Source organism: Vairimorpha ceranae (assembly GCF_000988165.1).
Source record: "Vairimorpha ceranae strain PA08 1199 chromosome Unknown NODE_43, whole genome shotgun sequence".
NCBI classification, from domain to species: Eukaryota; Fungi; Microsporidia; family Nosematidae; genus Vairimorpha; species Vairimorpha ceranae.
The window spans coordinates 18,888-35,655 of NW_020169338.1; the positions used below are offsets into that span (position 1 = coordinate 18,888).

The following is a 16,768-nucleotide window of genomic DNA, read 5'->3' on the forward strand; positions in this document are numbered from 1 at the left end:
TCAAGGCTTTTAATTAACAAATTTAAAGAAACCAAACATTTTAATTTTTTCGGTATAAAAAAGAATAAATTTTTTAAAAAATAATGAGGATAATAAATCAAAAAAATACTTTTTTGTTAGTAAATTTTTAAATTTAAATATTAATTACTATAAGTATCCCATGCAATAATAAAACAATCTCTTTTTTTCTATCACTTGCGTTCTATGAAAATATTTTTTATATTTTACAAATTTAAAAAATATAATTGCTTATTAAGTACTTAAATCAGTCTGTTTGTTATTAAACTGCCTTGTTGTACCACAGAAAATATTTACAAAACATAAAATTTATAAAACAGTTAAGATATTAAAATAATATTACAATTCTTAAAATACAAATTATTATTTACTAATCTCCTTAAAATTTTTATATTTGAATAAACCAATCATCTTATTTTTTAAATATAAATTTATCTTTAAGGGCCTCACTAAACAATGAAAATTAGAATAATTATAAGACATCATACAACTAATTACACTCTAGAGATTAATAAAACAGATACAGTAGCAAATCTAAAAGATAAAATATATAACATTGTACATGTAGATCCTAAGAGTCAGATACTGTACTATAATGAGAAATATTTGACAGATGATAAAAAACCAATAGAATCTTTTGACATAAAAGAAGATTCTATTATATTTTTAAGAGAAGAAAAACAAAAAAATATTGGACTTTTTAATCCTCAACACATGAAGTCAATGTTGGAGATGATGCCACAAATGAAAGAACAAATGGAAGATAACCCACAGTTACAAGCTATGATGAATAGTTCTAGTTTCCAGGAAGAAATGGTAAACATGAGCACAGATCCAAATTATTTAAAAGAACAGATGAAAAATTTTGATTTAACTGTTTCTAGATTAGAAAATATGCCTGGAGGATTTAATATGATAAATTCTATGATGAAAGATGTACAGGACCCAATGCTTGGTGCTTTTACCGACAGCTTAAGAAATAAATCTTATAAAGAAGGTGGAATGATAAAGACACCCATTACAGAACCCTTGCCTGGAAAGTTTAATAAGCAAAATTTATTGTTAAAATACAGAGAAGAACTAGCACTTTTAAGAGCAATGGGATTTGAAAATCCTAAAAATAATTTATCTGCACTAGTAGCATGTCATGGAGATGTAGTTGAAACAATAGAACATTTAAAAAATAAAAATGAATAATTTTTACAAAAAATATGTAAATTAAAAAATTACACTTTAAAAATAAAGCATTTTTAAAAATATAGAATTTTTATAGTTAAAAACAAAGCATTTTAAAAATATAGAATTTTTATAGTTAAAAACAAAGCATTTTTAAAAATATAGAGTTCTTGTAGTTTTGAACAAGTTATATGCTTTTTTAATAAAATAATAAATTTTAATTAGAAATCAAATACTTCTCATTTAAAAGTTGTATAAAATTTTCAGTATTAAAACTACAAATATCGGGAATGGCGAAAGAATTGTTTTTGAATTTTTTTAGCGCTAAAACATCTTCAAATCTGAAATTGTAAGGACTAGAAATTAATAAGTCATTAATGTATACCTCAAGACCAAACATAAGTGGTTTATCACTCGTTATTATAAAATAAACATCTCGTAAATCAGGAATTTCAAACATTTGATCAAGAACCTTCCTTTTTAATAATTCCGTAGCAGTAAAACAATAGGATCCATATATACTCTCTTTACTTAATTTAACAATAAGACTATTAGAATCATATCTAACCTTTTTAATAGCCATTCTGCTACAATAAGAATCAATATAATCATCATATTCTATAATTTTAGCATCTAAATAGTCCTCCTTTGTCAATAAATTATTATAAGTCAATTCGTTAAGCTTTAATTCTCTACTTCTTTCTAAAGAGAAAAATCTTAAGGATATAATATCTTGAGCTAATAAGCCTAATATCTCAGAATACAAGTTAGATTTACTGACAATTCCTTTTTCTTCTAAAAATTTCAAATCTTCACGAAGACCATCTTTCAAGTCTTCAATGTTATCAAATTCAATGTAATTTTCTGAAGGAACATTTAACATTTGAACTTCTTGTTCATACAACATTCTTTCCTCTTCAGTAGTATTTCCTAAAATTAGTTCTAAAACATTTCTTCCTTTGCATATTTTAATTAGTACAAGAAGATTCTTCTTAGTTTTTTTAATATAATTATCAACTGCTAGTTCTCTGCCATCTACTTGATTAACCCAATCAGAATTCAAAAAACTAAATGTTAATATAACATTTTCATCTTCAGATATAGATTCTAAATCTGCTAGTAAGTCTGAAGTAAATAAGTCTTGATTTTCAAATACAACTGAAATAATTCCATTTACAACACGAACTGGTAAATAAATCATAGATTTCTGAACTCGCACCAACTCATCAAGAGATTCTAATTGAAAGTAATATTCTAATGATTGTACTTTTGTTATTAACTCAAGAGTGTTACAATACTTATTGCATGTTTCTTTAAGAAAATCATAAATTGGTAGATAAACAGTCATATCCTCAGAAATCACATTAATATCATTTTCTGCACTAAACTTACTTATAAACCAAGAAATTAAATTTATTAATTTATAAGCTTTGTTTCGTACAGCCGAGGAAATTTTAAATCTCGAGTCAAATACATCACCAGCAAGAATAAAAGGATATATAAAATCTTTTAAAAAAAATTCTGTTCCTGTTTCTTTTAAATAATATCTCAATATAAAAGGAATATTATTTACATTATTTTGTATAAAATCAAATATAGATTTTAAAACTCCTCTCAATACACTTAGACGTGTTTGATATAATTCCATAACTCTTTTGTTTTCTAATGCTTCATCAAGACTTTTTACAGTATTAAATAACTGCTTGTAAATTTCCGTAGGATTGCATTCAATTTCAACATTTTCTAAATTTTTAACAATAGAAAATAATGCTTGTTTAAAATATTCTCCTTCTTTAGATATTCTAAAATAATTTACCATCATGCGATAACTGACATCGTTAAAAGTTTGCAAGCTCATGTCAACATTTTCAATATTAGATAATCTATACTGCAAATGTACTTCCATTACTAACTTAATAAATAAAAATTCTTCTTTCTTTCCATAAACATTGTTAAAAAGAGGTAATATGACAGTACTAATAAAATTCTCTTTATCTTCAACTTTAAAAAGTAAATTAGATAATACATCAGGATTGGTTTGTAAATATTGTAAAAGTGATTGTATTGGTTTCAAGTTAAAATTTTCATCAACAGATTTCTTGTAAGTAATTTTGTAAAGATCCAATTTATTTTTAATCATAAGTCGTATTCTAGATTCAATATCTTCAAGATAAACCTCTTTACGGTAAATTTCTTTCAATTTATCATTAATTTTAGTATGAAAATCATCAATAGATTTTTCCTTAACCATTTCTTGCGATTTTCTAAAAAATATAAACATAAACTTTCTAATATCATAAACAGACACATTGGTGTGATAATAAATATCATCAAAGGCTTTCGCATACAGAAATGATTTAAATTTTAAACATATCTTATCATTAAAAGATAAATTTATATTTTTAGATTGTTCTTCATCCCTTTGAATATTTTCAATAATTAAATTTTCTTCTTCTAAGAGTTCTGTCCTTATTTTATTTTTCACAACTTCTAAATCTTCTTCTTCATCTGAGTCTTTGTGACTAGCAATATCCTTTTGTATATTATCAAATCTTGGCATTTTAACATTTAATAATTCACTATCCATTCTTTCTATGTCTTCAGATTTAAATACCTTTCCTGCAGCACTAACAATTCCACCAGTCATACCTTTATCTCTTAAATAGTGTGCTAAGGCGTGGATACAATAGACAACCTTTGGAAAATTTTTCTTCTCATATAAATCAATTACTTCAAAATAAAAATATTTAGGTAGTCCAATATCCTTAAGACTTTTTAAAAAAAAGTTAATGTTATCAGTATGTCTATATTGCAGTGTATTATCTATAAAAATAGAACCCACACTAACAGGAGAATAATGCTTAGCCACTTCTGCAAGAAAAACACCTTTCCTCATCTCTTCCTCAAATTCTTCAAAAGATTCAGGCAGAACTGTAATTTCACCAATCCAATTTTTTGCTTCTTCTAATCTACAAAGATAGTCATAAGTAATTGTATTCAGTCTTTGTGTATCCATTTCTTCTGCAGTAATACATGTATCTGTACCTAATCGCTGATGAACGTTAATTATATTTTTTTTCAATTCTTCTTTCTTTTCCATTTATGGGCATAAAAATAAAAAAATAATTTATAGTTTAAATTTATGCAACAAACAAACTGTTAAAAGCCCTATTTTCTAGTAAACTTCCATAAAAATTTTAAATGTAAAGTTCGTAACAAGACATAAATAATACACGAATTTCTAAATAATTTAGATTTTGTTTTAATGGATATTTATTATTTATAATTAATTTTTTACACCAAAAATATTTTGAATTTTGGATAAGTTTATTAAAAAAAATTTAATTATTTTTTAATTAAACTTTTACAAAAGATAATTATTTTGAAAAAATAATCTGCCCTATAAGACTCCAAAAGTAGAATTAATTTTTAATAAAAAATACTTTTAAATCCACAATCTTCTATTGAATACTACAATAATTGTATTTATCGAGATATTATTTTATTTTATTTAATGTAAATAAAAATTAAATATAACGGTAAAATAATGGACAAAAGATATTTATAAATGAGATATAATATTATTAAAGTTAATATAACATTGAATTAAGTTTACTTTTAATGAAAAATAAAATAATATTTTATGAATGGTCCAAGCAAAGCATATAAGTTAGGTAATTAAAAAAAATAATATATAATGTTATTTTAAATAAATTTTCCTGATAGCTGTAATTCATTCTATATGTTAAAATGATAGATTTACAAATATTATTAATTTATAATTGAATCAGTTATAATGTCAATTTTGGATATTGTTTGATATAATCATAGATTTTAAATTTTAACCCCATTTTTAACTTAAAAATACAAAATAGTCAATCATTTGTGTTTGGTAGAGTAAAAAAGCAACACACTTTAAAAATAAAAGAAATAAATTTTATAATCATTTTAAATTATATTCTTTTTCATTTTTATTTAAAAGAAATCTTAACAAGTTTTGATGTTCTATATCTAAAGGTAATTGTTCGTTTTACAGCATTCCAGTTTCCTTCAATAATATTTGTGTGAGTTTTTGCCTGCATATCAACAGAATTAACAGAATGATTTACGTCTTATGTAAATAAAATGTTAAGAAAGATCAGAATAACCTTTTCATCAGTCAGTATATATTGCAGAAGCATTAGAATATATTTGGTACAGAAGATTGTTACGGTTTCTTTATCTCTCTTATCCACTCGTTGTATTACAACACGTCTGTCGGCTCTACTCACCGCACAAACAATCCACACATCCTCCACAGGGTATCCTCTGTTAAACTTTTATTTTTCAAATTTCTTTCATCTACTTCTACAATAGAATTATTATTTTTAAAAGCATTTAGGTTTCTTACTTTTTTAAATGTCTTATTAAAGGTTTATTTACAAACATTTGATATTCTTTTTATTAAATATACTGGCACATGTTTAAGCCACAAATTAAGAATTTCGGTAATTGCTTCCACAGCCTTGATTATCTTCAAAAGTTAAGCCTTTCAGCAATAAATAATTTTTTACAAGCAAAGAAAGTACAAACTAGTCTATTTTTTTTGCTTGTGCAATTTTTAAAATCAACCATCTTTTTTATAATTATTATTTTTTTACATCCTTTTATCACTTCTGAAAAATTTTTAAATTTTTTCAATTTTATCATTTTTGAGGCTAAAATTTAAAATTTTTGATTATTTCAAAAAATATCCCAAATCGACGTTTTCTACATAAATCAAAAAAACAACAATTATGTGTATCACCTGCGTTTTTCATTCATATTAAAAGTTTGTATTTATAGTTTTAAAAAGCTGCAACTTCCAAAAATTAAATAATGTTAAAAAACAAAATTTATTTCTACAGTAAATTTATTTTCTCAAAGCTAACAATTTTGTTAAGGATTACAAGTTTATTTTTTAAATTCAAAAAGTTTGATTATTTCTAAACTTTAACGTGAATAAAATTTTTTAATGGCAAAAAATGTATTTTAATCACATCGTATGATATATGATTTATAGGTAATGTTGAACGTTAAAAATTATAAGTAAATCACATAACAGATTCAGATAAAACAGTCGGTAAGATCTAATAAACGACGTTGATAAGTACAAAAAAATTAAAAATAAAATTTGACAGTTTTATTTATTACTTTTTTTTGTTATAAGCATATTTATGATAAACTTATTTTGGTATAAGTTATGCGCCTTTTTTCTTTCTTTTTCAAAAAGTTTTAGTATTTTTTTGAGAAACATTTATAAAATTTTTTTTTAATAAGATTAATTTCTTAAATCCAAATTTCTTAATACAAATCAGTAAAAGCGTTGAAACAGTAGCGCGAGCAATTTTGTTTAGACAAAAAAATTATCTATAAAGTTACGTTACGATAGTTTTAAGATTTTAGCTAAGTCTTTAATATTTAATTATTTTTTGAATTACTTAAAGATTTTTTTAACAATTTTTTTTATAAAATTTGTAATATTTTTATACATAGCTTTACATTTTAATTAAATAATAAAATAAAATAAAATCTGTTGTATAAGAATGAAAAAATTTTGCATTGCTTTGTATTCTAATATAACAATTAAAAATAATTAACCATAAAAATTGTATAAAATACATTAACTTTTGTCAAGAATAATATATTCATAATTACATAACTTATTTAGTTATATTATTACTTTTTGATTAACAAAAGAAAAAAAGTATTATTAAATAAAAAGTTTTTAATCAACTATTTTATACTTATCTTTTTCACCAGATTGATCGACTAATACTAGCATTTTTTTGTCACACAGGCTATTTAATATTGGCTGCCATTTCTCGCTAGATAATCTTCCAACACCAGTAATCCAAATTTGTCGTGCTTCTTTAATCGTAAACTCAATGTTTTTACCAAATTTCTTGTTTAATTTAGACATGTAATAATCATCGTCTAACTCTTTTTCGTGACTAACATTTTTTTGAGCTTCAGATTCTTTTACATCACTTTTGTTCTTTTCGGCATCTCTTTTTACTGGAATTTCTTCTTCATCAGAAGATTTAGATTTTTTAGAAGGTGGCATATCACCTTTATCCATTGTATTCTTTTTATTCGGTTTGATAACCTTCTTCTCTTCAAGCAAAGGCTGCTGAATACTAGTTTCAGGTACAAAATGATTTCTTATCGCTCTTAAATCTTCAGAAATTTGTTTAAAATAGTTAATTATTAGATTGCTGGATTCCTCCTTAGAATAAGATGCATTTTGTGATTCTTTAGCTTCCGTTTTACTTTCCAAACTTTCAGGGTGAGACATAGCAGAAGGAGATTTCTTTGATTTTTTGTTCAAAGAAGATAAATTTTTTTCATGCTCGCTACTTTTCATTTTTTTTTCTTTGTCAATGTTAGAAGGCATTTTAGGAAGATCTTCCTTTTTTTCCGAGGTTATTACCTTCTTGTTATTTGCAACCTTTTTACTTACAGGCTCATTTACTTTTTTGTTTTCATTTTGTTCAGCATCTTTCAGTTTATTTTCGTCAACATTACTTTTTTGTGAGCTTTTAACACCTAAACTATCCTTCTTTTGTTTCTCCTCTGCCATAACATTTTTACTTTTTTCCTGTTTAGTCTTTTTCTTTTCCTGCTTTGATTGACTGCCGACAACCACATTCTCTTTTTTGTCTCCTTTTTTTTTATTTTTTGGGTCAATCACAGATTTTTCACTTTCCTGCGGCGACGTCTTTTTCGTCTCGTTTTCAATTTTGCTCATGTTTAAGGGTCATAAAAATATTTTAAATCAAGAAAAGGATAAATTAACAAATTTATCTTACTATGGAAAATTCGTTTACGCCGTTTATGCATGCAAAAAAATGCATTCTTTTGCTTTACGAATTAAATTTACTATATTTTGCAATTTACATTTAAAGATGATTTGTTTTACAACATCAAAATTTAAATATTTTAAATTCTTATCCTTAATTTATGTGATGCACAAATTTTATAAAAATAATTTATGTGATGCACAACATTTAATAAAAAATTTATAAAAAATGAAAAGACTAAATTTATAAAATTGGTTAATTCAATATAAGGCAATTAAGCAATAAAATTTTATGTAGAAATAATTAAAGCTTAATAACTCTTTTATGAATAACGTTATACGTCTGTCTAAAAACGTAAGAGCTAAGTGTTTCGTAAAGAACTTTTTAGTGATTAAAATAAAGATATTTTTTTTCTTACCCACCTGCAAAAAAATACAGTCTCTAACATATTAATAGGGTAATAGACAAATATTTTTTTGTTCAAACTGTTGGGTATACAATAGCATGCCAAATATTTCAATGTGAAAATATCAAGAGATATTTTTAATTAAATCCACGTTTTTTAATAACAATTCTTTTAATAACGACAAATCGGCAACAACAGCAAAATAAAAAATGCTTAGAAACAGTAGAAATGACGACACTGATGCATTTCTAGCATATGTAAAGGGGCTGGGTTATGGTTAGTAATTGTGGAGAAGAAGGAAGGGGTTCTTCTTACGAGATCATCTTGCTGGGGAAGTAATGATATGAGCGGAGGTTGTTCCCTGGAATATATGATTTGACAACCTATGTGAACTGTTTATTAGGAGATTTAAGGGTGGGATGAGCGGCATTTGACACATTAAAAGTTTGGCGCGGCATTTTTATTAGAAAGGGTTTTTTTGGCATACTTAGACCAAATGAAGGGGTTAGCAATGAAGGATGAACTTTTGAAAAATGTGCTGATTACCTTTGTGCTGGGTAAGCTTTTAGATGATATTGTAGGCACCCTATTAACGAATAAATCGGACGAACTTACATGGGATTATATATATAATACCTGCGAAGGTCTCGATTGTAGCAACAGAGCAACTTCTAACTCGGCTATGCTAGAAAGATCTAACTTTCGAGAATATGAAAATTTGTAAGATTCGAAGCATTAAAAAATGTTGGTACTGCAGAAAAAAGAACGTTTTAAGAAGAAATGCCTAAAAAGAAAAAAAGATGAAAAAAGTAAAATAACTTAGGAGATCGAAGTAAATGACAAAAAAAGAGAAGATTGTTAAAATAAAACAATTAATTTTTATAAAAATGTTAAATTATTATGTAATGTAAGCGTTGGTGATCTTAAAGTTATGGTTGGCGTGGGAAGCAAAGTTTTATAGCCTTTGTTGAACTTGGTGCTTGCGTAAATTTAGTAAGAAGCAAGTCTGTTCAAAAACAAGTAACAAAATTAACTGGTTCACTTATATGGGCCTACGGTACTAAGATTAAGACATTAGGGACGACAAATTCGAAAGTTGTTATTGATACACAAAATTATGAAGAAGATTTTATTGTGAAGAAGTAGATTATGTCAAGTATGGTTATCGGATTAAATTTTCTTACGAAACACAAAGTAAAAATCATCTTTGGGCCGGAATTTTAATTAAGTGATCGGAGAGGAAAAATGGATGGAGAAGACAAATTAGGTAAACTTAGAATTAATATGACAAACTATTCTGTAGTGATAAGTCCATGTTACATATTGGGGCACGAATTAAAAAAGGAAACTAGGAAGATATTAGATAAATACTTAATGAAGAAATAATAAGAGGGTCAAATAGTCCCTGGCGTAGCCCAGTTGTTCTTACCAAGAACAGAACGACAAATACAGGTTGTGCGTCGACTACAGGACTAAACGAAATAACGATTAAAGACTCCTATCCAATGCCCGGTGGATATAATAATCTCATTGCATGAATCAAAATTTTTTACTAAACTAGATGCGCTTTCTGGTTATCACCAGATTAAGATAGATAAAAATGACATTGGAAAAAACTACGTTCTCGAGCGTAGGAGGACTATATAAACTTGTTTGTATGCCTTTTGACCTTGTAAACGCACCCGCCATATTTCAGAGGTCGATGAACAGGATACTAAAACCCTGTCCTGGAAATTTGCTATGGCGTACATGGATGATATTATTATTTATAGTAAATCGATAGAGAAACAAAGAAAACATGTAGGTAAACTCTAGAACTAATTAAAAAGGCTGAGCTGAAGCTTAACGAAAAGAGGTGCGAATGTGAACAGGCGGAAATTTAAATATTGGGGCATGTTGTGTATAAAAATGGGGCCGGGATAGGTCCAGATAGAATTAAGTCAATTAATTACCTTGAAACTCCTAAAACTAGAAAAAAATTAGAGTCTTTTCTGGAAATGATTAATTATTGTAGTAAATTTATAATAAATTTGTGTAAGGAAACAGCATATTTATATGGTCTTATTAAAAAAAATGCAGATATAAATTGAAAGGTACTTGTAAACGGAGAAAGATATGTCAAGGCTATTAATTCACGTAAAGAAATTATCGACAAGAGCTGCAAAATTAGCGATGCCAGACATGAATGAGGAGGTTATTTAAAACTAAAAGATATTTAAAAAATAAAGGGCATTTTTAACAAAAAATAATAAAATGTTATAGAACGAATTTATTTATTTTAATTACCTAACGACCACAAAAATATATTAAAAATTTTGCTTTTTTCTCGACTATCTATCTACACATCTAAAATCAAATTCTATCAAATATACGTTCAGGAGTTGTCTTTGAGCTTCATGCTGTACACTTAACTAAGTTTTAGCATGATTTCGCATACATTCTACGTTTTGAGTATGGATATCGTTTTCATTTAGATTGACAAAACTCAACCAATTATTTACCTCAGCATGTACATATATTGAGCTGTAGTATAATACTCTATAAGCATTCCATTTATTGGAAAAAATTCTTGGTCCGGGTCTTATTCTCCATATAATAACTTCCATCAATGTTTCCCGTGTTCTATTTATTACAGGTACAAGAAACATCTGAGCGCTTTTCTTTCTGTGCTACCAAAAAACCCACATTGGATCACCTATTCGTCCTCTATTGATTTTCGTTTGTAAAATGGATTTATCTATTTCAACATCAATTGCACGTTCATCACCATCAATTCCTTTTAAAATATTTGAGCCAACTAAACGTTTTTCAGCCACAACATCTCTAAAATATTCGTACCACGCAGAGACCCTGTCAGAAACAATGCCGATTTCTTTGACGACTGTCTTCTGTGGACAATAATCGCGCAAAAACAAATAATGAGCAAGATATCAAGATAAGAAAGCGCAAAATTTTCAAAAACAGAGCCATAGTTTACAGGTTGGTTTCAATTACATGTACCACTTCTACGAAATTGCCATCAGTACCCACACAAAATTCCTTTTATTTTAAATTAATCTCATTGCAATGCCACAATTGCAAATCTTAATGTTTTTGATTTGTCGCAAAGCAGCAAACTCTTCCAAAACATCAAACTAATCTTTATTGCAAATTGTATATAGTTTCTTTGCAGAAACTTCATTTCAAAAATTTTGGCTTTATTATCAATATCACCAGAAATGATCGTGTTTGCTTCTTGTCGTGACATTTTTTGAGTTTTTTATAGTTTTTTTAAAAATGTCCTCTATTTTTTAAAACGTCTCTAGTCTAAAATGCCTCGATTTATTTCAAAAAAATCCACCGACGCGATTTTAAATAAATTTCTCGAAATAAAATAAGAACGAGTTAGGATGAATTTATGAAATTACTACAATAAGCGAGTATGCTTGTGAAAAGAAAAGGTATAATTACAACATCATTATTTAGATTAACAATAAGTAAATCCCCGGAAGAAATCAGAGGGGTATTGTACCAATTTTCGTTAACCGCTGATGGATGGGATCCTTTTCTGAGAAGAGCAAAGAAATCGGCCTAGGTGGAATTCCCAGAAAATGCAGTGAGCCAGGCGTACGAAAACAGAGAATACAATTATAGGAAAGTCCAATATAAAGAAAAGAAACAGAAAGAGATTAAAAAAAAGAAATTTTGTGAGTTGCGTGGAAATAAGTTTCATTCCAGCGATGAATGCTTTACAATCTTGAAATTTAAGAAATTGGTATGGACAAAAAACAATAATAATAGGAAAGTTTTTGAAAATGTCAATGAATTGTCCTTAGAAGAGAGTTCGGGGGAAACAAGGGAATAAGCGATGATAATACTAATAAAAAGTATTACATATAAAATTTTACAAACAAAAATAAACGATCAAGTCATTTTGTTCTGAAGTTTAAAGTGGTAAAAAATTTTGCGAGATTTTAATTAATACAGGTGCAAAAGTTTCAAAAATAAATCACTCAGTATTACCAAAAGATATTAAAACTAGTCCATACCACGGATGAATGGGATGAACAAATGGCGCACCAATTAAAATTCTGGGACAAGTTAATGGCGTAAATATAAATTTCGGAAATTTTTACTGTAAACTTACGTTCTTAGTACTGGCAAATAATTTAAAATAGCAACTCTTGAATTAATAATCTTAGTGGTCATAAAAAGATTTTTAAAAAGGTAGGCAAAAATTTTTAAAAAAGAGGATTTGCAATGTTTAGAAGCAGAAACAAGCAAAATACAGATGATGATGCTACAAAAATATGAAAGTCTATTTACTACAGAAATTAATGAAATACAGCTACGTACAGAACATACATAGAATAAACACGGGGGATAAAAGCCCAATTTAGAAAGAAATAATAAAATAACATTTATTACGAAGAATAAATTTATAAAGAAATTGTTAAAAGCTAAAATTATAAGGAATAGCAATAGTCCGTGGTGTTTTAGAATATTTCCTGTCACGAAACCGGATGGTTCATTACGAATGTGCATTGATTTTAGATCTCTTAATAACATAAAAATTAAAGATAAGTATCCGTTACCACAAATAGACGAAATCCTAGATAGACTGGCGAGTGCCATATATTTTCGACCTTAGATGCAACCCCTAGGTATTATCAGGTCGCCCCCGCAGAAGAAGACAAACCAAAAACAGCCTTTGCTTGAAAAAATGGGCTATATAAAATTTAACTGGATACCATTTGAGCTATGCATTGCACCTGGAACATTTCAAAGATGCATTGACACAATTTTCAAGAAGGAGTTAGGAAAACTTGTTTTACCTTATTTGGACGATATTATTATCTACTCTAAAACATTAGAAGAACATGAAAAACATTTGGAAGTAATATTTTAGAGAGAAAAGGCAGCAGGTATTAAACTAAATAAAAAAAAGTGCCAGTTTTACAAAAAGGAAATTAAAATTCTGGGTAATATAATACAAACTCATGTATTAAGACAAATCCGACTAAATACAAGCAATTGAGGAACATCCACTACCACAAAGTATAAAAGAACTGAGATCTTTTTTAGGGAACTTTAATTATTGTCGAGAATTTATTAAAAATTATGCATTAATTACAGCACGGTTAAATAACCTATTAAAAGAAAGACTAAGCACAGTCAAAAAAAATTATGTGGACAACAATGGCTGAGGAAGCATTCAAAACGATAAAACAAGATGACGCAAAAAAATGTTTGACATAAACCTGATTTTAATAAGGAATTCATTCTTACCACAGATGCATCGAGCATAGGCATAGAGACCATATAATCTCAGAAGGACAGCAAAGGAAAAGAAGATATGATATCAGCATTTAGTAAAGCTTTCGATAAAGCTTAGATAAACTATTCAGTCACAGATAAAGAACTATTTGTCGTTGTTTAAAGTATAGAAAATTATTGGCATTCTTTTTTAGGAAAAAAATTTACATTTAAGACAGATCATAAAGCCTTGACATACCTCTTAGGGCCACAAACCCAAGTAGCAGATTATTACGCTGGTCGATGAAACACCAAGAATATCAATTCTTGGGGTAAAGCACCTCAAATTAACAGTTTTTTTGACTACCCCCATTTTAAAATTTTTTATCCCTTATTTTTAAAATGCTGCACACAGAAGAAGAACTAGAAAATTATTTAAATAAAAAAAATCATTTTAAAATGATTTTTTTTCTAGTTCTTCTGCAATATTTTTTTAATTAATTAGTTGTTTACAAATATATTAAATTTAGTTATTTAAAGACACAAGTACTAGAGAGTAAAAGATTCAAAAATATATTTTTAAATATCTATAAGATAGAGAGCAGTACAACAATTTACTTACCTCACTATTTTCATTATTTCGACATAGCATAAATCTAAGTAGATAAATGGTAACAAGCTTTTTTGTTCTGTTTCTAAATGGGATGTTTCTTTTTATAGCATTCCACGTGCCCTCAATAGTGTTAGTATGTACGTTTTCTTTCTTGTTCATAAATTCTTTACTATGATTAACTGTTTTATGAGCAAAAAAAATATTTTTTAGATTATTGTATGCTTTCCAACAATCAGAATAAATAATAGTATAAAGATTTATTTGGGCCTTCAGAATATTTTCTAATGTTTTTGTTTCTTTTTTCAACAGATATGAGAAAAATCTTCTTAGTTCTTCTTTCTACACCACCAAAGACCCATACTCCTCCAACGTGATGCCCCCGTTATATTTCCTTCTTCCAAACTTGCTCTCATCTATCTATATTATATTGTATGTTCCTCCCAATTTTAAAGGTGTTAAGACAATAGTCCAGTATGGAACTATAATTAAACATGTAAATTATATCTGTTACTCTGTTTCTTGACAACCCACTTATATGTGCAATAAGTTTATATAGCACGTTATTTAAAAATAAATCAATAATTTTTAATATTGTAATAATTGAAACTTTCCTATGACAAAAACATGTATTCTTATAAATCGAATATCTATGTTTTTTTATTTTGTTGCAACAAACAACTCTTCCATCAGTGTAAAAAGAAATTTTTTCCCACACTCGAGACAATTTTTTACTAATATTCTTAATTTAAAATTATTCAAAGTATTCTCTATCTAGTTCTTTCTCTGTGTGCAACATTTTAAAAATAAGGAATAAAAACTTTATAAATCTAAATGAGGGTAGTCAAAAAAATTGTAAGTTTGAGCTGCAATATCCAATATAAATAAGTTTGATTTCACCAAAAGATATGCGATAAAACAAAAGACGTATGACTAAAAATCATTATCACAACAAAGCATTAAGAGTGCACAATAAATTGTTTAAAGAAAACTTTTTTCTTAATAGGGCAAGTAAGAAAGTCTGCAACGTTACAAGCGTTCTGGTGTCCTATCTCCAAACAGGCCACATCCTACTAAGTTACTCTAGTAAGTCAATAATGTATGGAATTTGGCAAGAAAGATTTCTGAAATATTAAGTCTGTTTGAAATTTTTCAGTCGAGAAGAGGATAATTATAAGACTTGTTATAAGATCCATTATCGTCAGACTTCCCAAAGAACAATATATTTCCCGATCTAATAGATTTTAGGTATTATAGAGAAGTAAATGATGGGTATGTGTATGCTTTTCGTCATGGACTTATTTTCCAAGTTTATATAAAAAGTTCCTTTTCGAGTAAAGACCACTTTATCTGTAGTTCCTGCAATTAAAATTATTTTTATGTCAAATCAGCCCTACTTCCCTATAAATACAGATAATTTAAGAGAATTTTGAAATATTCTATGTCTAAAATGTTTTTTTTTTCATTTGATGTAAGGCATGTTAAAGGCCGTGTTAGATGTCCTTGGATACAAAGACAGGTATAAAAAGCCAATAAAACGGGTGATTGGTTCTACGATAATAGATGCTCTAGCTAAATGGGGGTCGGTGAGAGAAGATACAACTTATTCTTATAATAAACTTCGCCACACCACAACGTCAATTACATTGTTTATTTGATGTTCGGTTAAAATAAAAAGTGTTGATGATGGCTAACGAACAAATAAATTTTATACTTTTAACAATTAACGATTCTAACAGTGATTTAGAAATTGAACATATAAAAGATAAAATATTTATTAGATATGTTATATTTTATAATTTAGATAATTTAATTCCAGAATTTATTGAAGAGCAAGAACATAACAGCATGACTGTTGATAATTCTATGAAAAATTCGGTTATGTACAAAAAAAAAGCTGCAGATTGTATGATTGAAAGGAGTCAATGGCATAATGATTTTTTTTCTATTATTTTAATAATAGAGTTCTAATTAGGCCAGATGTTGACAATAATACACAAACAAGAAGAATGCTACTTCATAAACATTTAAATACTATAGTCTATATTGTTGTAGAAATATGAAAATTAAATAAGGTAAAGTTTGCTGCAGGAGATAACAATTCGATAATTATTGAAGAAATTGATATAATAAAATTTAGAAACCAGAAAGTTGATTAATTGGCTTAACTAAATACTTTTTAAATATTTTTTAAAAAAAAATCATTAATAAACCAAATTTTTCCGCCCAAAATTTAAAAAAAGTATAAAAAACCTTTTTTTTCACACCCCCTTGTATTTTGTTTTGTAAGAAAAAGTTTTATAAAATTTTACTCTGGGGTCAGAATGGGCGAGGTCTTTTCCTGACCGTGAAATCCCTTATGAAACAAAAATTGTCTTGAAGTGAAAAAATTGAAATTATGGTTGTTGTTGTTTTCACTAAACAAGTTGATTGGTTACTATTTTCCTTTTATAGGCGTTTAGGCGCTACTTCATTTTTTCACTTTCCTACTAACTAAGTACA

General features: G+C 27.2%; 6 protein-coding genes across 6 annotated transcripts; 2 read left to right on the forward strand and 4 right to left on the reverse strand.

Annotated features, from left to right (window-relative positions):
* Window positions 1-474: 474 nt before the first annotated feature.
* Window positions 475-1,215, forward strand: AAJ76_4300019362 (ubiquitin-like protein; the record flags this gene model as incomplete). Its single annotated transcript, XM_024475631.1, has 1 exon — window positions 475-1,215. The coding sequence occupies one exon, from the start codon at window positions 475-477 to the stop codon at window positions 1,213-1,215; it is 741 nt and encodes a 246-aa protein (XP_024330574.1).
* A 196-nt stretch (window positions 1,216-1,411) lies between these two features.
* On the reverse strand, window positions 1,412-4,294 carry AAJ76_4300023181 (hypothetical protein; the record flags this gene model as incomplete). The annotated part of the gene is made up of 1 exon (XM_024475633.1): window positions 1,412-4,294. The coding sequence occupies one exon, from the start codon at window positions 4,292-4,294 to the stop codon at window positions 1,412-1,414; it is 2,883 nt and encodes a 960-aa protein (XP_024330575.1).
* A 2,646-nt stretch (window positions 4,295-6,940) lies between these two features.
* Window positions 6,941-7,963, reverse strand: AAJ76_4300026850 (hypothetical protein; the record flags this gene model as incomplete). The annotated part of the gene is made up of 1 exon (XM_024475634.1): window positions 6,941-7,963. The coding sequence occupies one exon, from the start codon at window positions 7,961-7,963 to the stop codon at window positions 6,941-6,943; it is 1,023 nt and encodes a 340-aa protein (XP_024330576.1).
* Window positions 7,964-8,917: 954 nt separating this feature from the next.
* Window positions 8,918-9,145, forward strand: AAJ76_4300027805 (pol polyprotein; the record flags this gene model as incomplete). The annotated part of the gene is made up of 1 exon (XM_024475635.1): window positions 8,918-9,145. The coding sequence occupies one exon, from the start codon at window positions 8,918-8,920 to the stop codon at window positions 9,143-9,145; it is 228 nt and encodes a 75-aa protein (XP_024330577.1).
* Window positions 9,146-10,832: 1,687 nt separating this feature from the next.
* On the reverse strand, window positions 10,833-11,069 carry AAJ76_4300029956 (hypothetical protein; the record flags this gene model as incomplete). The annotated part of the gene is made up of 1 exon (XM_024475636.1): window positions 10,833-11,069. One exon carries the CDS (start codon window positions 11,067-11,069, stop codon window positions 10,833-10,835), a length of 237 nt encoding a protein of 78 aa, XP_024330578.1.
* Window positions 11,070-12,543: 1,474 nt separating this feature from the next.
* On the reverse strand, window positions 12,544-13,035 carry AAJ76_4300031922 (hypothetical protein; the record flags this gene model as incomplete). Its single annotated transcript, XM_024475638.1, has 1 exon — window positions 12,544-13,035. One exon carries the CDS (start codon window positions 13,033-13,035, stop codon window positions 12,544-12,546), a length of 492 nt encoding a protein of 163 aa, XP_024330579.1.
* Between the last annotated feature and the right edge of the window lie 3,733 nt (window positions 13,036-16,768).